The sequence below is a fragment of the Eupeodes corollae genome, chromosome 1, assembly GCF_945859685.1.
Source record: "Eupeodes corollae chromosome 1, idEupCoro1.1, whole genome shotgun sequence".
Taxonomy (NCBI): domain Eukaryota; kingdom Metazoa; phylum Arthropoda; class Insecta; order Diptera; family Syrphidae; genus Eupeodes; species Eupeodes corollae.
Genome location: NC_079147.1, coordinates 143,125,577 through 143,152,410, shown reverse-complemented (window position 1 = coordinate 143,152,410; position 26,834 = coordinate 143,125,577). Strand labels below are relative to the sequence as shown.

The following is a 26,834-nucleotide window of genomic DNA, read 5'->3' as shown; positions in this document are numbered from 1 at the left end:
GATACATAAGAAAGTTCAAACAAGATATAAAGATCTGTAACGGATATATTCGATAAATTAAATTTTGACCAAAAATTATAGTAACAAAAACTACAATGTCCCAAAGGCAGTTAAAATTTCTGGTCCAAGTAAAAGTAAATCTGCGAAACAATATACGTCAGTTCCAACGCCCGTTTGCAATAACACTGCTCGTGTAAACCCGACTAAAAAAAACAATTTGAATGCAGCACAGTTTGCGAGTGACATGACTCTCATGACTCCTAGGGACATGACTCTCATGACTCCTAGAGTACTAAAAGATTTTGACATTCACAAATCCGCAAGTTTAAATAGTGTCCCCGCTATTGTTTCGAACAGGTGTTCTTCAACGCTGGTAAAACCACTGCGTAAGCATAGAATAGAAAACAGCATTTTATTCAGCCTCTTCCCTTCTTATTGTCGTCCAGTTAAACTTATATTCCTTCTTTTCAAGGGCACGAAAACGCTGATCAATGCTTATCTTAAGAAGTATCTTGAAGAACGAAAGCTACTTAATGGGTTGGTTATTTAGTTCATTGTTGATCTCACCGAAAAGTCGAAAAAATATTTACATCGTTTTGCAGAATTTGGCACCAAGCTTTCATATTTGAAATTCGAAAATTTTGTATTGATAAATCTTTTCTTTATTGGGTTAAAAATTACCCACGAGACCTTTCCATTCAAGTAGCAGTAAGAAGCTCAAATCTGATATCCACAAAATAAACTTTGGGTGCCTCAGGGTTCCGTTTTGTGTCCAACACTCTTTCTTATTCTTATGTAATGATTTTTTGTCTGATTTCTAACCCACTAAATTGTTTCGCTGATGACGGTACCCTCAGCTTTTTATATTCGTTCCCATTATTGTTCTTCGGATGTGAAAGTATTGTCGAATGAGGGATCATAAACCATGTACAATTTAAAAGCATAAGTTTTTATTCGTCCGAAACTCAAGTATAATTGTCATAGTTAGGTTTGGGCCCCAATAACGTAATAAAAAAGTTGTTTGAATATAGTTGAAAAGGAGGCTCTAAAATGATAGGTAGTCGTACTCTTACTTGTGATTCATTATAAAATACCCCATAAAACAAACGGTCTATGAATATGTATTATTTAATACAATAATTATTTTATTTAACTTTAATACATTACAATATTTCCTTAATACTAATTTACATACGTTTACATTTCTACCACAAAATTTGATCAAACTTCTGAGAAGCCAATAAATACCCATAATATTCTTACTTTGCTAAAAATACACACTTAATTTTATCATAAGTTAAATCTATACAATTCTTCAAACTCAAGCCAACCAGTCTTCCAATGGTATTCTTACAAATAACCTATCCATAAAGCTTCTTATGACCATTGTTAGTTTAGCTCGCAATGCTGGCTTCATTTCCTTCAGCAATTCTTGTGCATTTGAGTTGATGAATAAATTCAATGCAGCTTCTAAAAATTCAAAATACAATTAATAGTATCTTTTAGACTTTTAGGTTTTAAGTCTAAACTTACGTATAACAGTATTTCCATTGGCAATATTATCAACACCCATTTGAATTGATTTAACATTGAAATCCATTTTGACACTATCGACTGTTAGATAAGTTTTTCCATCTTCACCAGCATTTGGAATGGCTTTGAAGTAAATCTTCGCCTTGACACCCTCTGTATGGTGGTAGAAGAGATAAAAACATATAAACATTTTAAAACCGGACGTTTTATAATTGATCAAAGAAACAAACCATATTCCCCCCAGTATTGTCCAGCACCGGTTGCCTTAACCAAAATCAAAACACCTGTTGAACGGTATTGAGCTTTGACTCTGATTCTTGGAATTTCACAAGTCAGCTGGAACTGCATGGTCTCGATATCCGATCTGAAAACGTCAAATGAAATTATACATTTTAGTTTTGTTTTTTTTTTTGTTCTTTGGTAATTGAAGCACGATATTTTTAAAACCGTTGCCTTCTCTAAACAAAGTGAAATTTGTATATAGCTTATGTCTATAATTAAGTTTGAACATCTTATCACGAATAATAAAATATCGTTTCGTGTTGAGAAAAACCAGTATCTACTTAGAGAAAAGTATTGAAATGTTACGTGTTGTGGTAAAAACTAATAAGTGCTTAGACTGATTCACTTAATTGAGCAGTGACAGGGATGCCAAAGGTGGATGTCAAAAAGGTAATTACATTTTGAATTGTCAACACGTAGTTATACTATCACATAAGAGTTGTTAAGTTTTTGGACTAATTTCAGCTATTTACCATACATGAAAAAAAACATTTACTTCCACTATACAGGGTGTTCGAAAAAACATCTTAATTCACAAAGAATTTCGTAAATTAAGAACAATTTTAATCTTCATTTGAGTCATTCAGTGTTTTTGTTTTGACCAAGAGTAAAAACGGACGTGTCCCCAAATTTTAGTAAACTGGAAAAAGAGCAATATCGTTCTGTGATTCGATTTTTGTTTTTAGAAATCCCGCAGCGAAATCAAAGAACACTTAACGAGTTTCAGTGTGGCAGTGATCAGTTTCTTATAAGCTACGCCAAGATGCCCCAAAAACCGCTACTACGGAGGATAACGTAATAAATATCCACGATTTCCTCTTGGAAGACCTTCGATTGTAGTAAAATCGTAGGCATCATACATGAAATTGTGGGTATGAGAAAGCTGTCAGCGAGATGGGTGCCGCCTTTATTTACTCCGTTCAATAAGTGCAACCGTGAGATCACTTCAAAGCAGTGTTTGACACTGTTTAAGCGCAATCGGAAGGAGTTTCTGCGTAGTTTTGTGATCGTCAATAAAACATGGATCCACTGAAATGCTCCAGAGGCCAGGGTATTGGCTCCGAAGAAGTCGAAGACTGCCATATCGTCCGGAAAGGTAATTGCCACTGTTTTCCGGGACTCACAAGATGTGATGTACATTGCCTACTTGGCGAAAGGCAAAACATTCACAAGGCTATACTATGCCGAATTATTGGCCCGGTTTTACCCCGAATTGCTAAAAAAACGGCCACATTTGGCAAAGAAAAAAGTGCTATTCGACGTGAAGGCGACTATGTTGAAAAATAAATGGAAAATGTTCAGACCTTCCTCGTTAAACAAGTTTTGTAAAAGATATCAATAAGGTTTTATCTATATTTTAGGGCCTATCAATGACATTATGTGTGAAATCGTTTAAATGGCTGTCGCGGCTTCGCCAGTTTTCGATGAATTTGGTGTATGAAACGGGATAAATTTGACCAATAGCATCAATTATTTTGGATTTAAGGGCAGCGGTCTTTGGCGGATCATTTGAACACATATACGGCTTATAAAAGCCAGAGAACAAAAAGTCTGAAAGGGTCAAATCACACGATCTATGAGGCCAACTCAAGACGCCTCGGCGCGAGATAACCATGAAATCGCTCGCATCGAATATCGATTGAATCTTGAGCAATGTGACACGTAACTACACTGACGCACATTGACAGTCATAGCCTGGCCAACATCATTTTCCAAGAAGTTTGGCCAATTTTGCTCTTTTACGTATCCGCTCATCCAAAAAAGAGCCTTATGGCTAAGGATCATTTTCAAACAAAAGTGGGGCTATCTTCCAACTGCTCCAAAACCTAATTAGTGAACACGAGTGATTTGCACAAACCTCCTGGGTCAGTTTCATATTGTATGGGCGCAAGCCTAAGTCACGACAGAAAATTTGACATGTTGTGGAATTGACTGCCTCGGATGCTGCTCCACACTCTTACGAACAGCGGTGATGTTTTCGGCAGATCTTGTTTTTCGTTGACATACGAGTGCGTTCCCTGATTGTGTATTGAGCCTTGAATTTGTTCACGGTGGACTAAAATTCGATCACCAAACGGTGAATAGTCGACTTCTTGGAAGGACTACTATGTACCCCATAAAAAGGCCCAAAATTGGTCACAAAGTCCAAAAAGGTTAGAAAAAATTGCTAAATAACCCAAAACAAAGTTGTCATACCCAAATAAATATTAAATAAAAGAACACTTTAATTGTTAGTTGTCATTTTGCCCAAATAAACAAATTAGGTGGCGCAACAGTCCGTAGAGACACAGGGCCTAGTGACTTACAACTCTCAACTATTCCTGTGTGCGAGTAATTGCAGGGATAAGAAAACACTTTTTCATAACAAGAATTACTCTGGGATAATTTGTCAATTCTTCGCGCAACAGGCAGTACCCGTGAATAAAAACTTTAAATTGCATAGGCAGGGATTGAACCCAAGACCTCTCGCATGACAGTCCAACGCACTAACCATCATGCTGCGGGTACTACCAAAAGTATTTTTAATTTTGAAGTTGGGTCTTATGACATAGGAGTTGAGCTTTGTGACATTTATTTTGGACATTACGACGATTATGGCTTCAGATCGGGATACTCCACCGTCGATCACATTTTTGTGCTCCGCTCGATTACTGACTCGTTTCTATCGAGAAATAAGAAACTTTTTGCATTTCAAAGCTGCTTTCGACGCCGTGGATCGCAATGCCCTGTTTTTTTTTAATGTCGGTACAGTATTGCAAAATGTATGCAAGACTACCAAATCATCAGTGCGGAATGTCCAATGTTTATCAGAATGGTTCCAAAAGAAATCAGGAGTAAGACAGGGCTGTGCACTCCAAACTTGTTTGCACTCTTCATTGATGATATCGTCGAAGCATTACCAGCAGTAATCGAGGACGCAGGCGTTAACATTAAAGCTCTTCTTTTCGCTGATGACATTGTTCTGCTCGCTTATTTTCCACAGTCCCTTCTGCTAAAGATAAATAAGCTTGCTGAATATTGTAAAAGGTGGAACCTAGTGGTAAATTTAAATAAATCCAAGGTGATGGTTTTTAAGAATGACGGTGGTAGATCGTGTGCAAGTGAACAATGGCACTATAATGGGGAAAGAGTAGAGTTGTTGAAATAATACAAATATCTAGGAGTCTACTTTACTAAGATCTTGAGCATGGAAAAACATCTCAATGACAAACTTGTTAAGGCGAAAACAGCTATAAACGTAGCATGGAAGCAATGCTTAAATAATAAGGAAACTACGCACACCAGTTAATGCAGGGCCTTTGAAGCGGTATCGGAATCAGTTATGAACAAGTTGAAAAACTGCTTAGATTTTACCTTAAAAGGATTTTCCACCTTCCTTCGAGTACGCCAAAATACATGATAATGCTGGAAACGGGTTTACCGCCTTTATTTATAAAAAAACGTCAAAGCTCTGGATATGCCAAGTTATGGTCTCCCAAAGAAAGTAGTTCTTCAAGCGATTCAATCCCGAAATGGATGGTTTAAAGACTTTATAGAACTAGCCGAACAGGTTGAAGTTGATCTAAGCTACAGTAACCTTGCCTCTTGGAAGCCAACTTTATATCGCCTAATAGCTCGTCTAGATGAAGCCTCAAGAACACAAAACACGGAGCAAGCCAAAAGCTCACTGCACCGCATGATTTACAATAGACTAGACTACGATCTCCGGGAAAGAAACTACTTCCAAGACAAATATACCATCGAACAAATTTCTTGCATGTTCCGCCTATGAGGAGTACACTACAACTACACTCCCTTTAAGGACTTTCCGATTTTATGTAACCTGTGCAACTTAAAGGAAGGCGAGAATGTTTTTCATTTTGTTGGAGAATGTGCGATATTGAGAGAAATAAGAAGACTTATCCTAGGCAGTGACAGGAAATGAATGTCACAAAGTTATATGCATATTCAAATTTTAAATGCAGCGTTTTAATCTTAAACTGCCTTTTTTTTAAATTTATATAAAGCTATACTCTTACTTGCCAATCATAAAATGTCATAAAGCCTAAAAGGAGAATGCTCGTACAAAATTTCACTAAGAATTTATTTTCAACGTGATACTCCAAAATTAAGGAATGTCATAACGACAAAAATGTGTATTTAGCAATCGTTTGAGACGCTTAGAAATAGTGAGGCATGTGTTTAGGGGCATTCTGCCCCCCTGCAACCCCCCTGCTGGGTGTATGCGAAGTTTTTAAAAATGTATATTTAAAGAAACTTTGCATGCACCCAATATCGCACCTACCCCAAATCTTATAGTTTATACTATGTATAACTATCTGTAGTGGTCTTGAACATTGTTTGGCCCCGATTCGATTACAAATCCACATGATATAGTATTTTTCATGACAAGATCAAGATTTAACCAGGAGCGGCATCGGCATCAGCACATGGTTGTTAACATACAACTACTTTAAAAAACGTTTGCATAAATATGTTGCACTTAAAAGCTTCTTGTTTAATTGATGTTATTCGTGCGTCAGTTGTTGAGAGGTTTGGCGTATACTCGATTGAATGCCATTGACACTATAAAGCTGTCCAAAAATAAACGTTTATAGATAACTATAGTTACATCTTATGCAAATTCAGCATAGAAAATGTAATCAATGATAAAATTTATCAAATATGAGACAGAATTGTAAATGAAAAAAAAATATATTTTTTTAAAGATGCCATTAGATTAATTTTACGATGATAAGCATTTTTTCGTTTGGAAAAAATGACGTTATACGAATATCAAAAAGGCATTTTTCGTCGCACCGTTTGTTGACCTGTCAACCTTCTGTTATTGGACATATATAGTGTAATTCCCAATGAAAGGTTTCATTTTGAAGCTACTTAACTACATTATTAGAAATGGAACGAGAACCCTTCAAAAACTTTCTGCAATTGTTGAAATTCACTTATTAAAAAATGTCATTGTTGGAAAAAGTGTTCTTTGAAACGAAGAAAGTTCATCCCGTTAATCTAGTTTGACGTTTTGGTTATCATATTTGATTTTTATCTGACGTCTATGAACTATGAACAATCAGTGACTACTTAAAATTGACCATTTTAAAAATTTGCTAAGTCCAATTAAAAAAAGAAAACAACATTCATTTTGCACATCCGGGTATTTATAATGAAGTTTTGGACACATATATAACCAACGAAGAAGATGCAGCAATGAACAAAATCAAGGATGGAAAAGCGCCAGGCTCCAAAATGATACCAGCGGAGTTTTTTAAGTATGGAACCGTTGGGTTAATAAGCAAGCATACTACAGTTTACAACGAAGTGTTGGGAACAGGTATGATTCCTCAATTCCGATCTACAAAAAAAGAAGCTTGTCTGTAGTGTCGAACTATCGACGAATGACTTTTTTTTAAATTCGTGTTATAAAATATTTACAGCTATTCTTATATTATTTTAATAAATGGATTGATGAAAATAAGCTGTTGAAAGAATTTCAAGCTTTATATCCGGTTACTCAACAATCGATCATGTCTTTGTTTTGATGAGTTCCCCTGGTAGCATTGAACCATTATCTACTGATAAAAGTTTTGAAGTAACTACAATTGACTATTTAAAATTGAAAATTAAGCTTTGTTTTGAAGAGTGGCAATCGGTTCACTTAGAAAGTGATGCCTCGAAAGCTTTTGATACTTTTTTCGATATTCTTAAAAATTATATTGTCCAATCCAGTGTTACTTTGAAACTAAGGAGTAAACAAAAAAAACTTAAGCCTTGGATAGACAACTATATTTTAAATAAAATTCATCTGAAAAATAAACTAAGAACTAAATGTATCAAACATCCGCTAAACCGAAATTTAATGAAGCGTTATAAAGATATGCGCTCTCAACTTAGAAAAGAAGTTCCATTGTGTAGCTCTTCCAGTATTTGTGGTGATCCTTTGAACCAAAACAAATTTTTTTTCGAACCCATAACTGCATTTGAACTTTTGAGAAGTATTGGTTCGCTCAAAAATTCGAAGACTTCTGGAGCTGATGGTATCTCAAACAATATGCTTAAAACTATAGCTTGTTACTTAGTTGATGTTTTGGCTTTAACCAAAGCATCTTTTCAGGAAAATTTCCGGATGCGTTGAAGTGTGCAGACATTGTTCCTATTTTTAAAAAAGGATCAGTGAAAGAAGTGGACAACTATAGACCAATTTCAATTCTATCTTCTGTAAGTAAGATTTTTGAAAAAAAGTATCAAGATCAGATTAATTGATTTCTTAAATAAAAACAACTTCTTTAGTTCCCTGCAATTTGGGTTTCAGAAAGGTAAATGCACGGAAGACGCTCTTCTAAAATTTTGCTCCGAGATTTTCTTTAACCTAGATAGTAAAAAGTGTTCAACTAGCTTGTTTGTCGATATCACTAAAGCTTTTGACATGGTTGATCATGATATCATGTTGTCTAAATTGGAAAATGCTGGTATGAGAGATTGGTTTGGATCCTACCTTGTTAATAGATCATTACGAGTAAAAATTAACAATACTAGAAGTGGCTTCAAATTTCTTAATATTGGAGTACCACAAGGCTCTGTGCTTGGTCCAATATTGTTCTTAATTTACATTAACTCTTTATTTAAATTACCATTCAAGTCGAAAATTACCGCTTTTGCAGATGATGTTGGTTGTGCCTATGGTGCTGATAGTTGATCTTGTTGCAGATATAAATTGGGATTTGAATTTTTTTAGGTCGTGGTTTGCTGAACATAAATTATTAAGAAGCTCTAAGACGAAAATTATGTTCTTCAGCCTTTCTTCTCAGAATGTTTTCGAACCGGAAATCTTTTTTCTTGAGCCTGAGTGCAAAAAGTTTAAACTACATAGTTGCTCTTGCTCTTCTGAAACAAGCACGATCACTTACTGTGACCACCTATTTTGTAGTGATCTTTGTTTTCAAATTGAAAAAGTGGATGTTTTTCAATATCTAGGACTGCTAATCGACTCAAAGATGACCTTTAGTAATCAAACTGAGAATTTACAAAAATATGTTTGTACTACATTCAGGCACTTCTTCTTTCTCCAAAAAGTTTGCTCACCCGACCTTCTTAAAAAAATTTATTATGGGATTTTCCACTCTAAACTACAATATGGAATTGCTTGTTGGGGCGGAACGCACTTTTGCAAAGTTAAACCAATTCTTAGTCTCCAAAAGTATGTTATTAGAATAATAAGCAGAAAACGGCGACTGCATCACAGTTTTCCATTATTTGTGAGACTAAAAACTCTTCCAATTCGTCACCTCAGTCATAACCTACGAAACAACTTGCAATATCTTGTATCTATTCCTAACTTCCGGACTACTACTTTTCGAAATTTTTATACTGTTGCTTCTTCTAGATTATTTAATAAACTACCTTGTATGTTAAGGTCACTTATTTTACCAAATCTTTTTATGAAACATCTTAAGAGTTGGTTGTTTGAATCTGATTTCGGTGATTTGTAAAAAATTATGTTTTCATAAACTTAATGTTTTTTGTATTTTCCTTTTAATTTCTGGTGAATTTTTGGGTGTTGGTTTTCTAATTTGTTAAAATTTTTGTATCTGGTCGTTCTTTTTGTAGTTCCTTAATTAAGATTTTCTGGACTTTGTTTAATTATTTTTTTAATTGTGATTCTCTTTGATTTATTTTCCAATTGTACATATTTATATTTATACTTGAAGTTTAAAATTAAGGGTCACCCCACCCAATTTATTTATTTGATTTTTTGTTAATTATCGAAGTGGCATTTAATACTGTTTTATTTTATATATAATGCCACTACTTTTTTCAATTTTTTTTTACATTTTAGTCTTATTGAACTTGATGTATCTAAACTTATTATAAGAAATAAATGAATTTTTAAACCTTAAACCTGTTCTGAAAAGCATTGGCGGATTCTGCAATAAGAAGAAGGTAGAAATTATACGGGTTTTTTCTGGATTTAAAGTCTGCATTTGACACGGTGAATACGCAAGCTCTTTTCTATAAGCTCTTTGGTATGGGATACCAATACAGCAATTTGGAATGATACAGAAAAGTCGAAATGGTTCAGAAGGGAATCAGGCGTTAGACTTATAACTAGTCGATTTTTACCTTCTGCTTTCGAACATGATGGAGAATTAATTAAAGCACTGTCGCGTCATCTTCAGTATCACTTAAGCTTATGATAAACCAGATATTTGAGTACTGTAAAATATACAACCTGATAGTAAACCTGAAAAAGTCCAAGATCATGATTTTAAAGAAAGGAGCAGGTAGAAACTGCCTTAATGAAAAATAAAAATACTATTATGAGAATATAGAGATTGTCAAAGAATTCAAATACCTTGAAGTAAACTTGACAGAAAATTAAAATCTTACAAGTGCAAAATCCGCCATGAGCGTTTCTCATTTTCTCAAACTAAAGTATCGCACACAGCAAGAAGTACACTGTTTTTAAGGCAGTAGCAGAATCAATCTTGTTCTATGAAGCTCAATTATGGGGAACGAAGCATTAAAAGAGTCTTCCGACTGCCACCAAATACGCCGAACTATATAGTTATGTTGAAAACGATTGATTATGTCCAGAAAATCATGAATATGGATAATTACCGGTAACCGAAGATAGTGGCACTTCAAACTATTCGAGAGAGGTCAGGATGGTATGCAGAATGGATGAAACTTGCAGGGGATTGTGACATGTTATGGGGAAAATGCCTTAATGAAGAAACTGAATATCTACACAGAGCAGAGTCAACTTAATCATAATTTGGAGGCGGAAAACTATTTCCGAGATCAATACAGTGTAGAGTAGATTTCGATGTTGGTAAAGCTGCGTGGTGAACTCGTACCTCCTAACTTCATTCCACATAGAGAGGATTTATTTCACTCCATGGGTAGTTCCAGTTCTTAAAGACATCGGAAGAAATGTTCTTAAAAGGTTTTTTTTGAATGAAAACGGAATTGTCTCATTGTTGAACGAAGTCAACGTTAAAAAACTTTAAATTGTTAATGAGATTTTTGCAAGATAATATTAATCAAGCCTGAATACGTTCTGCAGAACAGGTCTGTTTACTAACGCAACAAAGCAGAAAGACGATTGTACTAACGCAGGTCTTCAACGTTTATTATAACACTCACAGCCTTATTTATTAGATGTTACTTGAAGCACTTACACTTTCTTTACACCACGTCAAACGAATTGTCCATTATAAAAAATATTCCAACCCTTTATAATTTAATTAATTGAATATTGCTATCTTTTTCGTGACATTTAACGCCTCTTAACTATTTTCTTTAGGGCTTCATTAAGATTGCCTATGCTGGCGAGACGTTGCAATATCTGTATCTGGGAAGCACCCCCAAGTTCTCTCGGAACTCCTACAAAATGCCTTAAATAGGCTAACAAAATGGGCTAAGCAATAATAATACTCTTTTCGAAAAGATATAAAATTCCTCAGATTAGCCCACCTAAGATTAGAGGAATACCATTAAGCTTTTCCGACCAAGCTAAATATTTAGGCCTCATTTTAGATAAAAAACTAAATTGGAAGGCAAATATTGATGAAAGAGTAAAAAGGCTACTCTAGCGCTCTTTACTTGTAAAAAGGCCATATGATCAAAATGAGGCTTCTACCCAAAAATAACCCACTGGCTATACACTTTGGTAATTAGACCGATACTCATTTATGGAGCTGTCGTGTGGTGGACCGCACTGGACAAGATGGTAAATCTAAATAAGCTCATCAAAGTCCAGCGGTCAGCAGGTATGTGCATCACAGGAGCACTTCGCTCAACACCAACCGCAGCTCTGGAAGTACTTTTAAACCTAACACCTCTTGACATCTTTTCCAAAATGGTGGCAGCCAACTCATGTGTGAGGCTTAGAGCCACCTCTCAATGGAACAGTAACAATACTGGACATACTACTATTCTAGACAGTTTCAGATCTATCCCAGATCGCTTAGACTATACCACCCCAAAAATGGTATTCGGTAAAAGCTTCCATGTGTCCATCCCTTCAACGATCCTCCTGGGAAGAAGAGAGACCCCTGAAAGACGATGCGGTACACTTCTATACAGACGGTTCAAAGACCGATCACGGAGTTGGAAGTGGTATCTATTCGGAACAACTGAATCTTAGTCTATCATATAGACTTCCCAATCAATGTAGTGTATTCCAAGCAGAAGTAATGGCGATGAAAGAAGCACTATCCTGGCTCAAATAAAACGTTATATCTTGCAAGGATATACGAATCTTCTCGGACAGCCAAGCCGCCTCTTAAATCTCTCGCGTCTGTCTCCACAAACTCTCAAACAGTCCACGATTGTCGATCATCTCTGATTGAGATGACGGAACAGTTTAATATTCACCTCATTTGGGTGCCGGGCCACAGAGACATTCCGGAAAATTGCAAAGCCGATGAGCTCTCCAAAAACGGAACACTTCTGCCTAATGTTAGACAAAAACATAACATAGGAACACCACTTGCTACATGCAAATATCTTCTCAAACAATATGCTCTAGAATCAACAAATGCTAGATGGTCACAGAGTACCACCTGCCTAGCAACCAAGCAAATATGACCAAGCATAGACTTAAAACGGTCAAAAGGCTTGATATCCCTGAGCAGACAAAGAATAAGTTCTACAATTGGAGTAATAACAAGACATTGCCTAATAGGAAGACATGCTCTGAGGCTAGGGGTCTACACAAATGACTTTTGTAGAAGCTGCATGGACGAGGCGGAAGAGGAAACAGTCCATCACCTTCTATGTACATGTCCAGCACTCCCCATTAGAAGGAATGACTTTCTCGGTAATCCCTTCTTCGATAATACCAGTGAAATAGCAACTATTGACACAAAACGTCTCTCTAACTTTATTAAAAGTACGAAGTGGTTTGTTTAAGTTCATTACTCTCCCATGAGTAACCTCATTAGTGGTATCACAATGGACCCTTGAAGTCTACGTGCGTCAATGACATCTGGACAGCCACTCCAACCTAACCTAACATACATTAAGTCATTAGTTTATGATAACGAGTCAACGTATCATCGCCAATAAGTTCCAACAACTCGAAGGAAATAAACGAAGTAGATTTCCATTCATAAATTTATAAGAAAAAAAATTGATTTTAGTTTTTTATTTCTTTTTCTGTCGGAAGAGGGCGCAAATTTTTAAAATTGTTCTTCTTGTTACGGACTTTTAATTAATAATATGATGTTTTTTTTCATGAAATTTTAAATTTATTTTTCTATACTTGTAAATTTATTTATGTTCTGAAACTTACCTCACATTTGTTACTGATATGTTGCCAACTCCGTATGCCTGAATATTTCTGAACACAGCCCGATAGCCATCAGGACCACTTCCCAAAACAATTCCAATTTCATCAATGATTACTGGTTCAATCTGTAAAATAAAATAAATTAATAGAAATATATATACAAGCTCATATAAAGGCTCTATCCAACGCCAAGTGTGGTTTTTATGGAGGTGAGGGCAAGTATTTAGTTTTATTTTAAAAATAAGAGGTCTCCATTATGTTTTAAAAATGAGTTCGAGGAAGTCACCGTCACGGCAGGCTGATACGAGATAATTTACAAGCAATATGCAACACAGCTAAAAATTCACAAGTACGGACTCCCAATGGCCATTGGCTAGACTCTGCTAATGCCCTTCAGGTCATGACTTGAATAGATCAACAATATATGTATTTATTAATAAATCAGAATATGCTGGAAAATCATATTATTCTTGGAGATTCTGGAAACAATATTACAGCTTGACTTTAAACGCTATACAATAAAATAATAAGCCAAGAGCTTGTTGTTATAGACATTTGTTTTTTCTTGCAACTGCGCAGAAGTACAAAACATAGAAAAGAATAAGCCCACCATAGAACCATATTTTCTCTAATAAATTTGTGAGCTCTATTTCTCTTTTGAGATTCCTTGACAAAAACCTCAGAAGTTGTCTTCTTAGAATTGGTTTGCAGATAACTAAAAAAATAAATTGGGTGGCACAACAGTCCGTTGAGAACTATTCCATTTCTATGTGCGAGTACTGTTGTCAGGAATGGAGGGGACCTATAGTTTAAAGCCGAATCGCAACGGCTAATTTGAGAAAGCACTTTTCATGACAAGAATTACTCTTGAAGAATTTTTCAATTCCTCGCAAGAGGCAGTACCCGTGAAAAAAACTTAAGAAGGCAAATGCAGGAATCTAACCCAAGACCTCCTGACAGTTCAACGCACTTTTTTTTTTAAATTAATTTCTATTAGTTCATTCTTAAACTTATCTTAAAGCTAGACAAAAATTCATAAAACTAGCCTAATTATCCATAACTTACAACTAACTTAATGGTCCTAATGCCATTCGGCTCTAAGATCTAATTAAAACTAAACCCTAAAACTATACAACAAGTATGTAACCCGGCCAAGGCTTAAAATCCCATCCCGACTACCCACTATCAAGTGCCGATTGAAGCCACCAAAACTGGTTCTCCTGCTCCACCCTATCAGTTCGGTCCCGTTCGGACACAGCCCTACTAAACCGATGGACCTCTGCTCCGCCGATTGACGTCCCGATTGTACAGGAGTTGCCTATCCACGGTTCGTCGTCTGACCTGGTAGATTAGCGGAACTGCCAATCTATCCTATATCAGACCGCATCTATCTAAAAAGAGAAATGCCTCTGGTGGAATGAAGCCGCTTAAGCGTGCACTTTTAAAATACTCGTCGTTCGTATAGAACGCCCCGAAAATTAAATTGTTGGTCGAAGACATAGCTCTTGCAATGTGACCTCGAACGAGTTTTATCACGAAATTCTCAATTCCGTTGATTCGAGCCCCGATGTATAGGACTTCGTTGGAATAGTAATGCACATAAGAAGATTTGACTGTTCGATACAAGCCGGTACAGCGTCGTAAACACTGCCGCTCGAACACCCGAAACTTCTCCATCTGGGAAGGGGCAACGTTGAACCACACAGGACAACCATAAACGATCATTGGCCGTATGAGGGCCATGTACCAAATTAGCTTCACTCTGGGGTCAAGCCGACTGCTAAAAAACAGCCGTTTCGTCAGAGCAAATACTCCTCTGGCCGTGGTCAGAGCAGCATTTATATGTCTGTCGAAATATAAATACTGATCTAACCAGATACCGAGGTACTTTACTACACTTTTGCTCGCTAATGGCTGCCCGTGAAGATCAACGATGACCATCTTGCGCCAATTCTTGCACGTATCCCCCATGGCTCTAGCCAACGGAGTCTGGAAGAGAATTTTTTCCGACTTCTGGATATTTATTTTCAGTTTCCAGTCGTCGCAATATCGATGAATCTTGTCGAAATCACACTGCAAGAGAATTCTAATAACCTCAACTTATCGGGCCGTTATGTACGCAATTAGATCGTCGGCGTACGCAATTGCCTTTGTAAGACTACCTATCAGATCGCTGGTGTAAATGCTGAAGAGAATCGGCGAATTTACCGCACCCTGTTGAAGACCATTTTTAATTGTGAATGTTGTGGTAGAAGTTACATTGCTCCTTTTGACAACAAACTTTCTACCGTTAAGCATATCATAAAGTATATACAACAATGGCTTGCTTATGCCAAGCCTGCTCAGTTTTAGGTAAAGACCCTTTAACCATACGGTGTCAAAGGCCTTTTCCAAATCAACCAGAACAGCACCTGTGCATTGTTGTTTTGATTTATTCCATTGGATATCAGAAACGAGTTTAGATGCAGCATGAATTGTGTCATGACCCGCCTTGAACCGGAACTGTTTATCCGGAATTATTTTGTTGTCAGCAGCCCACTTAGTCAGAGCAATATTGATGAACTTTTCGAAAACTTTGCTGATGCTCGGAGAAGACTTATCGACCGAAGATTTGACGGGTTTCAGTTGTCCTTTCCCTTTTTCGGGAGAGGATGAACCACAGCGGTCTTCCAATGCACTGGATAATATGCATTATTCAGTGCATTATTGAAGAGTGTGGTGTAAATGTCAATTGCCTCCATCGGTGAATGTCCTAGTACAACGTTGGATATACCATCGACACCTGCTTACTTTTTGTTTTTTATTGAGTTGAAGATGAGCTGAAGCTAAACCTTTCTCACTAACAAGGGACTTGGTCCCGTTTGCTCGGCGATTATCGCATTTGCCAAGGAATCGTCATTGAACCACATGAAACCGCTGTTCTCAGATCGCCATTGTGTGATATCATTTCGGAGCTAAAAGTGATTAAGTAGGGCTCTGTTTTCCAGGTCGTGGTTGGGGCGAATGCTAACATTCACATTGTACACTTGCTGGAAAGCAGCTCCCACCGCCTCCACTTTTTCTTTCGGATCTTCAATTACATAAAAGACATCGTCAAAGACGGCTTCTTCTGGATCTAAGTACGCTGTCCTGAGTACGTCCCTGTTCTCTTTATTTCTTTGGAGTTTCAGACACGGAAGGTCATTACGGTTCTTTTTCCTGAATATCTTGTTGATTATAGATAGCATACTAGGGTCACTCAAATTAACTGACCGGATCTTGCGGTCCCAGTACTTGTTAATTGATAGTCTGTAGTTCTCCTTAATCAACAGATTGAAATCTTTTATTGACGACTTCAGTGTCCTAACCTCCAAGTCGTGTGGGTTGTAAGTCGTCTGTACAAGTTTTTGAGTCTTGTCAGTAAGCCACTCTTGTGCAAATGTAATGCGTCAATAGTCGCGTTTCTGTAAGTGTCCATTTGGTCACGTTCTTTGTACTTTGGAATTGTCCGTTCCATCATTCGTTTTATTGTTTCGTCCATCTTTTGTAAATGTTGGTCAATTTCTGTATTTGTCAGGTTTCCGTTGTTTGGTGGGGCTATGTCACTCGAACGAAGTTCTCTCACTAAGTCGTTGGTGAAACGAGGCCAACGCATCTTACTGTAATTGTAAGAGTGCGTTGCAAGGTATTCCTCCAACTCCGCTCGTTCGTTCGGAATCTGCATTATGGCAGCAAGTCCGCAGTAATCACTGTCGTACTCGACTGTCTGTAAGCAGTTTCGAGGGTGATAACGCAATTTGTCTGTTACTGTCAGTCTGGTGTTCAGTTCAACGCACCAACCACCATACTACGCACACAACTACAGATACGAAGCATAATAAAAATAGTTATAGCTATTAATGCAATTTTAAATACTCAAAACATTTGTGTTGGAGCTACTCTTTCCGAACCAAATTTGAAGCTTAAAGGTAGATCTGATGAAGATCAAACTTCTTAGCCAAAGGATTTGAATAGAAAAACAAAAATTAAAAATATTAAACTTTAAAGTCTGGCATAATTTCTTCTTGCCCAACTTTGTCGACAGCTCCAATAACCGGGCAATTTCTCAAACGGAGACATAATCGGGAAACTAAATTAGTGACCACTTATTATAGCTTTAACTGTATTTGATTACATTGCAAAGAACCAACACCTGTATAATGCGTGTGTAGTGTAGTTTTTACGATGCTCAAAGCTTTATCATTAAAAAGTTTATTGAACCTCTAAAATTACAAAATATCATCATTTAACGAAACCAGATCATGAACTTTATTATTAGCTTTAAGGTATATTCCGTTAAGGAAGCCGAACCGGATATTTTGCTTTAATGGAAAAAAGAACAACATATCTGGAATACTTTTAGTCACTTTGTTTTTCTGGGTCAACTTGGATACCTTCAACTTCAACTGGATTATACCATTAAAATCTTTAATTGTTTTGATTCTTTCTTTCCGAATTTTGCAATGATTGTTTTTTTTTTGTGTTTTTTATTATAATAAAAAATATGTTTATTTTTAGTTTTTATATTTACCTCATACATGTCCAATTCTGGAACACCTTGTCGTAAATAGTGTACCAATCTATTTCCACTGTCACGTAAACATTCATTAACAACCTCTTCATTTCTTGGACACTGCTGCAAGTAATAAGCTAAAAATACAAACATTTATTAAATTATTAAAATTATTATTGTTATTATTTAAAATATAGCACTTATGTACTTTGTATCATTTTGTTAAAAAAAAACATAGTTAAAAGAAACTATTCGATTTTTAAACTATCAGAGTTAAAATGTGATAGACGCAAGTAAGATAATTTAATGCTCTTGTACTTTTTTTATATGCTTGAAAATATTGCTACTGTTTGGCTGACTGAAGAGCTGTCCAACTCAACTGGAAGTCTAGCCGTATTTTTGTCCAAAATGAGGTCCGTCAGGCCATTGGAAAATATGGATGTGGACGGTATGTGGTTTGAACATGCCGATGCCACTTGCAACATAGGTAACGAAAAAATGGCTCTTTTGAACGAAAAATTGAATAGCCATGATCATATGATTTGACACCGTTGGTCTTCTTTCTTGAGATTTATTCAAAAGAAAAGTTGTACGTCGATAAGTGAACAACAATTAAAGAGCTAAGGGGTGAGATTATTCGGCACATTAACCGCAAAGAACCTCAATTATTCCTCAGCGTCATCGACGAAGTCGCGGTGGCCATTTAGTCGATATTTTGTTTCATACATAATTGTTACACACCAACATTATAAAAATAGAAAGAGGCTGGAATGCGACCCACACTGATAACTTCCCATCCCGTCTGTCGATTTTTCTTGCTTAAAAGTTCGTCTATTTGTACTCGTATCAATTTTTACCAAGTTTTCGTACTATTTTTTGCAGATTTTATTTTGTATGAAAAAACGGACTGTTGGATTTTTTAATAATTACAATTACCGAATATCGAAAACAATATTTTCTGTGAAATAAAATAAGTTTGAAGCCAATATTTTTAATTTTTAAAAAACTAGTTGAGTCGAAAGTAAATTTTTACCAAGTTTTAGTATTGTTTTTTTTTAGAGTTTTATTTTTTTGTAAAAAAAACTGATAATTCGATTTTTTCAAAATCTTCTCGAATGTTGAAAACAATATTTCTTATAAGATAAAATAAGTTTGAAGCCAATATTCAAATTTTTGAAAAGATATTTGAGTCGAAAATCAATTTTTACCAACTTTTGTTAAATTTTGTTTATGTTTTCAATTTTTTGTACAAAAACTGTCAATTCGATTCTTTTCAAAATTTGACTGACTGTTAACAACAATATTTTTTGAAAGATAAAAGTAGTTTAAAGCCAACGTCAACAATGTTTTGCAAAGATATTTGAGTCGAAAATCAAATTTTACCAACTTTTATACTTTTTTGTTAATTTTTTCTCGGTTTTTAATTTTTTGTAAAAAAAAATCGTTTTTTTTCAAAAATTTACTGAATGTTAACAACAATATTTTTTGTACGATGAACGTAAATTTAAGCCAATATCTCAAAGTTTTGAAACGATATTTGAGTCGAAAATCAATTTTTACCAACTTTTATACATTTTTTTTTAATTTTTTATTTTTTTGTAAAAAAACTGTTAATTCTATTTTTCTCAAAATTTGTTCTAATGTCAAAAACAATATTTCTTATAAGTAAAAAATTAATTAGAAGCTATTATCTCAAATTTTTAAAAAGACATTTGAGTCGAAAATCATTTTTTACCAAATTTTGTTAATATTTTTTCGGTTTTTAATTTTTTGTAAAAAAACTGTCAATTCAATTTTTTTCAAAAATTTACTGAACGTTGACAACAATATTTTTTGAAAGATAAAAGTAAATTAAAGCACATATCTCAAAGTTTTGAAAAGATATTTGAGTCGAAAATCAATTTTTACCAAGTTTTATTAATTTTTTTTTTGTAGGTTTTTATTTTTGTTAAAAAAACTGTCAATTCGAATTTTCTCAACATTTTTCAGAATGTTGAAAACAATATTTCTTATAAGATAAAATAAGTTTGAATCGATATTCAATTTTTACCAACTTTAAATAATGTTTTTTACTTGCGACATATAGGAACTATATGGCAAGTTTTGCATTCGTGCAAAATTTCGAACTCGAGATTTTAATCAAACATGATATTACGATGGTAGAGAAGTCGAAAAAAGTGGGTCCCGCGATTCCGTCCGGTCGGTTTTGTCTGTCTGTCCACGCTCCTACAGCCTAAACCATTGGGTTGATTGAGTTCAAACTTGGAAATTAAGGTTTTGAGCAGATTCGCGTTAGGCGTTTTTTTCATTTTTTTTTAAGATCAAAACTAACAGTGGCCCCCATACAATTTTTTTGGTCAAAAACCGAAAATTCGAATTTTCTCAAAAACAAACCGATAGATTTTTTTTTTAATTTTCTCTAAAATTTTATTTTTAACTTGGCTTCTTTTTATAAGAAAACCATATTTTTGTATTGCTCAGGAAAGGTACCGCTCATAGAACCGTTATTTTGTTTTTTAATTTTCTCAGCAATTTATAAACCGATTTCAATAATTTTTTTTCTGAATAAGCTCCTATATTTCTTTAACAATATTTGATTAACAGAAATTCAATTTTTAATTGTTTGGATTTTTTAAAAAATATTGAATTTTTATTTTTCAAAACTCTATATCTCAAAAACGGGTCAACAATTTTTTACGAAATTCAAACGTAAGACGTATATTTACAATTACTAAATAACTGCATTCCAAAAATATTTTTAGAACAAAATTGGAAAATTTGATATATAAAAAATTAATTTAAAAAAAAAACCGCTCTAACGATTTTCAAAATAAAAATTTAAAAAATCAACGGTTTTTTTATTTATAAAATGGCATTTAAATTTTTGAAGACAAACTTATTTTTCAGGTAAAATTTTGAATCTTAAAATATTATCTTTTTAATTACTTTTAGTGTGCATGAGCCCGAAAGAGCGCATTATTTTGACAAAATTGTAATTACATTCCTAGAATCACTTTTTCAACGCATGCACATTGTACCTATTTATAAAGGTATTACGTACAACTTCTACAACTACTGCTTACGTGTCACTTCTTAACTAAAATCCAAAACGCACAAGAGCCTGACTGTAAACAACACATGAACAGCAATTTCTTGTATTGTTCGTATGCTTGTTTTTTAAAACTTTAGTGAAAAAAATAGACTGAACGTAATAACTCCATGTTTGCGCTGAAAACTTAAGAAGGAATGTAGTATGTACCTTCTAGCCACCAATAGCATTCCTTCATTATCATCATAAACATGTCCTTATCTATCTATCTGCATAAAGCTAAGCACGCCAAGTGAACTATTCTATGGTCGTTTTAGACATCTACCTGCTACCTAACTACACAACCAATAGGCGATCGCCTTACAATTTAAACATTCATGGTCTGCCTCTTTCTTATCTTATTTATTTTTCATCTAATATGAAATTACAATAAAGCTATCTAAAGGAAAAAAGCTTTTAAGGAACAAATTGAATCTATATGAATCGCATTGTAGCTTTATAGGTAATAGAAACCATTTTTCATATACAAAGATCGTACACAAGTAAAACAAGACTTATTAATGTAAATAAAAACAAATATCGGTAAAAGATCCTAAACTAGCTGACTTATGCATACAAAAGTTTGTTTCATCCCCTTATTATATACAATATTAAGCCATTTTGTTTGTTATATAAAGTGCGTTGATATAAATAAAACAAAAACAAATTCATCAACCTTCATATGGTAGCTCTTTATGTGAAAACATATACGAGGATAGACTCAAATAAAATGAAGGAAATTGTGTTGACTTTTTGGGTCGAAAATTAATTATCTCCCTTATTCTGCTGGCTGCTTATGGGAATGGAAATAAATTTTTCTTTCGCTCCCGATGAATTTCTCCACTTTCGATACTAACGCCACGCCAACGACTCGGCATCTGGTCGCCCTAAAAGTTTCTGCTCATGAGAGTACTATGGTTTTCATATACAAAGATCATGCGGTTTTTTGACAATTCAAATGGCATTTATATCTTTGAAGCCAAACTTATTTTATAGGAATATTTTTAAATAAATATAAGTACTTTTTTAAACAGACTCTTTGCATACAGGAGCAAGTTCGTGCGACCCAGTCGTGCATTTTATTTATTGTTGGATATTGAATATTTTCCTGGCGTACTAACGACAGCAATTTCAAGACCTATTAAAAGTCATGTTTTTCAAAGTTGTCATTTTTCCCTTTTACTCATGTTTAGATTTATTTTACTATAAAATAATAAATATACTTATATCATAAAGCCGAAGAGTTTGTTTGTTTGTTTGTTTGAGCCCCTTATCTCAGGACATACTATGCCGATTTAAAAAATTCTTTCAGTGTTAGATAAATAAGTTGTGTGGCGCAACAGTTCTTTGAGAACTAGGGCCTAGTGTCTTACAACTCTTAACCATTCCTGTGTGCGAGTACTGTTGTCAGGGATGGAGGAGACCAACAATTTTAAGCCGAATCCGAACGGATAATTGAAGAAAGCACTTTTGATGACAAGAATTACTCTTTGAGAATTTATCAATTTCTCGCAAAAGGCAGTACCCGTGAAAAAAAACCCAAGACCTTTGGCATGATAGTCCAACACACTAACTAACACTCCATTTATTATTAATCACGATAAGACAAATATGATCGCAGCACAAATAAAGAATGTTTCAAAATCGGGTATTTCTACCCTTTTGAGAGCTTCAACTGCGTGCACTGCAGAAACGGTTACATTTTTCCCATTTATCACAGAATTGTTCTTCCGAAAGTGTCTATCTCATAAATGTTGTTCACTTAAAGCTTTAGTTGAACTAGACAAAAAAAAACTTTCTTCCTTCAAAAAACTACTCCAATTAAATATTTTAATTAAATCCAATAGTTACAAACCAACTTAAATTCAGCACAATGAAATTCAATCTGAATAGAACTATCATGACAATTAAATTGATAATTATTTACTCCACTTTCTTAGCCCATTACCATAACCTATTTTTTTAAATAATACAAAGCTAGACACATATGCATGTTTAAAAGGTACTTACGTTGTTGTGCCAAAGTTCCACAAATTAACGAAACAAAGATCACGATAAATTTATTCATATTTGCAGATTTATTCAATTCTATTCTATCTGAATTTTGCCTCCAAATACAAATTTTTTCACTCTCTAAAATTAATTAACACTCTCTTCCGATAGCGAAAGTATGAATTTGATTTGATTTTATTTTCTTTTTCTTTTTTTATATATTTTTGTTTTATTTAACGTACGGAACGAACACTCAGAGTATCTATGAGGTTCGATTCAACAACCGATACGTATTTAGCAAAACGAAATCTCTTAACACGGCTAATTATCGACCATCAACACCAACTATCACCTGTTACCGTTACCGTGAAGCGAAGCGATAGAAATGGAAATACTTCAAAACTTTAAATCCCAGACCTCTCTGCAGATGATGGGCCAAAAGTATCTTTGTTTCTCGACAACAATGTAGATACGTCACAAAAAACAAAATCACTTAAAATCGTGTCAGACACATATGAAACTAGATTGAAGACGTTCAAATTGGAGAAGATCCACATTCGTTCTGTTGTGATATTGGAAGAAGATTTTTTGGTGGGCAACTTTCACGAGGTCTAGGTCACAAATGAACTGAAAAACGTCTTTGGGGTACCGTTTTAAGCTAAAAGAACGTGACAACTCCCAGAGTATAGACACTCAATAATAAACACAGGTACAATGCAAGACATATAAAGGCGCAGGGGCACAGGTATCGGGAAAGTGGCCGTGGCTAGAAGGCACATAAAATATAGGTACCTTTGTGAGCTGTTCTGATTGGAAGTCTCATTTCTTTCTTTCGCTATAGGTACGCGATACTTTTACGTCTTCTTCAGTTCTGGCTTCTAGACGTGAATAAAAATAAAACCATTAATGCAGCACGACAGGAAAAGCGACCGATTTACTTAGTATACAGGTGTGTGTAAGAAGAACCTGCACGGTATAGAAATAACAACAACAACAAAAACAAAACAGAATGGTAACAAGTGGAATTTTGTAAGAGGTTTGTCCCTCTTTCTGAAGTAGATTCCTGAGAACTTGATGATGGTTAATCTGGCCAAGTTCTTCATAGTTCTTCATTCAAAGCCCTCCACTTATAACTTTTCTGTAAGAATATATACATATATGCGCATAGGTGAAGTAATTATGTGTATATTTGTGGCCTGGTGATGAAGATGATGATGGCGATGAGGAGAGGTTTGAAGAATAGGAGAGTTCTATGTATGATGATTGGCAACCCGGAGCTGATGGCTCTCCCTGATGTTGAGCATAATGAAAACTTGCTGTTAAATTTACAAATGTAGCTACTACATAATAAAGTGTTCTAAAACTTGCAATCCCCCACCTTAAAGTCAAGATATTTTTGTATGTGCATTGAATACAAAAATATATAAACTGCTTACTTTTGTGCTTTGCTGCTCTGAATACCTAATAAACTTTTGTTAAAATTCAATCTAGTGCATTATTAATTGTTTAAGGTTTGAAATTACCATCAACTATTGAAGAAGACATATACTCACCTCACTTGACCGTGTTTACTTTAAAGATGGCTTAAAGATGACTCAAGGAATGTTACACACCTTTACTTTTTTGTCCTCTGTCTTATGTTGTGGTCTACGGAACAAAAGATTATAATAATCAACAAAGAAAGCCATTAAATACCTTAAGCAAGATACTCACAATTTTACACAAAAGGTGGAGTTGGACATCATAATGATCGTCATACGTTGTTGTTGAAATATCATTGCATATGTTTAGGATCTGTTAAAAGTGTGAAGTATGTTATTTGTTATTTGAAAAAAAAGTTGCAGAATTTATAAGGTCATTAGGAATTTTTAAAATGTTGACGTTTTTCTTATTCACCACACTGACTGCGGTAGCTCTAAGTTTGGTTTATTCTCAAATAGACCTACAGGCTAAACTCAATTGTCGGTTAAATTTTAACCATACTTGGTACACGAAAAAATTACGTTTACTTCGTAAAAAAAGAAATAAGGCATGGAAAACTTATCTCAAAACACCTCTTTGAACGAGAATCCTAAAAAATGTTGGGAACTTGAAAACTTAAAGAACAAATCAGATGGCTTTCCAGTTAACTTCACTTACAAGAACCTTTCGTTAGATAAAACTGCTGATATCTGTAACGCTTTCGTAACAAATTTCGGTGAGTCATTTGGTTATAGCTCTTAAGAAGTTTATGAAGCATATTTTCATAATCTTCACTAATTTTCGCAAACTAGCTGTAATCATATCCCTGTGCTACAGGGTACGGTCCTTGACCTTTTATCAGCGTTGAATGATGGCTGCTCAGCCGGTATCGATGGTATTCCCCCGATAGCATTAACAAAGTGTAGGAATGCATTAGGTGAACCCCTTACGTTCTTATTCAAACTTTCTCTAAAAACAAGCAAATTTCCCAGTATATGGAAAAGTCATTTCTAAAACCAATTTTCAAGAAAAGTAACAATGCGAATATATGTAACAAACTGCAGGCCCATTGCAAAGCTTTCTTGCATTTTTAAATTGTTTTGAACAAGTTGTGTGTGAAAATGCATCATGGTTTTCTGAAAAAAGATCAACCGTTACTAATTTCTTCAAGAAGTTGACTGTGTATACACTGACTTTTCTAAAGCTTTTGACCAACTTATCCACGGAATTATTTTTTTTAAACTCAAAGCTCTTGGATCCTATGAGGTAAAATTGTCATTCTGAACCTTTTGTTGCTCAATCTGGTGTTCCACAGGGAAGCCATCTTGGCCCTTTTCTATTCATCCTGTCTATTAACGATGTATCGTCATGTCTACGCTCAAGTGAAGTTCTCATTTTTGCTGATAACATGAACATTTTTAAGATTATAAGGCACAACCATGATCGTATCCTTTTACAAGCCGACATTGATAGTTTCACATTTTGTTTAAAATGCCAAACGATTACTTTTACTAAAAAACGAACAGTTAGTGTATTTGATTATTGTATATCACAACAAAAACTCTGTCGCGTCTCCACATTTAAGGATTTAGGTATTTATTTCTGTTCCAACTTAGAGTTTACAAATCTTATTAATTTTATTGTTAATAAAGCAAGTTCTATGCTTCTTTTTTATGAAAACTGCGCACTACAGCGCTAATGGGATCTCAGGCTAGGTTGCCTTGAGATCGCCATTTCTACCTATGCTTGGTTTTATAAAACGCTGGGCAAATTAGTTTAATGATCCCTATGTTACTCTTTCTTTGTACAATTGTCATGTTCGTCCTCATCTAAAATATGCATCGCAGGCAGGGCCGTATTTATAGGTCCAGAGGCTTCTGCTAGTGAAGGAACGGAGGCCCCCTCACCCCAAATTATTTTAAGTAAATCATTTTTTTTTCACTCGAGTTTTCAATAAATAATTTATTGTAAAACCAAGTAGATTCCTTTAGTATTGAACAAACACATATAAATATAAACGGAAAAAAAGAATTATTTGAAACTATATTTTAGGGTTAAAGAACGAAACCTTTCGAGTTTTTTTTACCGAAAAATTGTTGATGATTTCGCTGAAATCCAGTTCTCGGAATAAATGGCTTTCAGTGCTCAGGAGAGAAAACTTCGATAGACGGTTTTGTCCGATCGTGGTTCGAAGCCTATTTTTTATAATTTTTATTGTTGAAAATAAGAGCTCTCCAGTGCAATTTGTTACCATCAAAACCAAATACAATGCAATTTCGAGGTTTTGGGAATGTAGCTCTGAAATTTTGATTTTCGAAAATTTGGTAGTAAATAGTTCCGTCGATTGATCTGTTCCATAGTCATTTTCAATCAAAGACACAAATTGAACCAACTCATTACCAAGACTAGGCTCTAAATCATGCGGATGCACTTTCACCAATGCCTCTGTTGCAGCATGCACATTTTTAGCATCCATCTTATCGATGTGATTCAGAAATCCAAATCTCGAACTCACAGCTTCATAGGCATGTAATCTTTCAGTAAGAGAAACGGATAGCTGGTAAATCACTGGAATGAAAGCGGATACTATGTATTTTTTCTTAGGTGACAGATTTGCGTCTTTTGCTTTCCCGTAATCGAGCGGATTCAACCTCGAA

At 34.9% G+C, this 26,834-nt stretch overlaps 1 protein-coding gene across 1 annotated transcript; it reads right to left on the bottom strand.

Annotated features, from left to right (window-relative positions):
- Positions 1–1,112: 1,112 nt before the first annotated feature.
- LOC129943117 (protein takeout) lies at positions 1,113–23,263 on the bottom strand. Its single transcript, XM_056052358.1, has 6 exons — positions 22,735–23,263; positions 17,655–17,773; positions 13,109–13,230; positions 1,764–1,897; positions 1,534–1,686; positions 1,113–1,470 (listed from the first exon to the last, which is right to left on the bottom strand). The coding sequence occupies exons 1-6, from the start codon at positions 22,790–22,792 to the stop codon at positions 1,322–1,324; spliced, it is 735 nt and encodes a 244-aa protein (XP_055908333.1). The 5' UTR covers positions 22,793–23,263; the 3' UTR covers positions 1,113–1,321.
- Between the last annotated feature and the right edge of the window lie 3,571 nt (positions 23,264–26,834).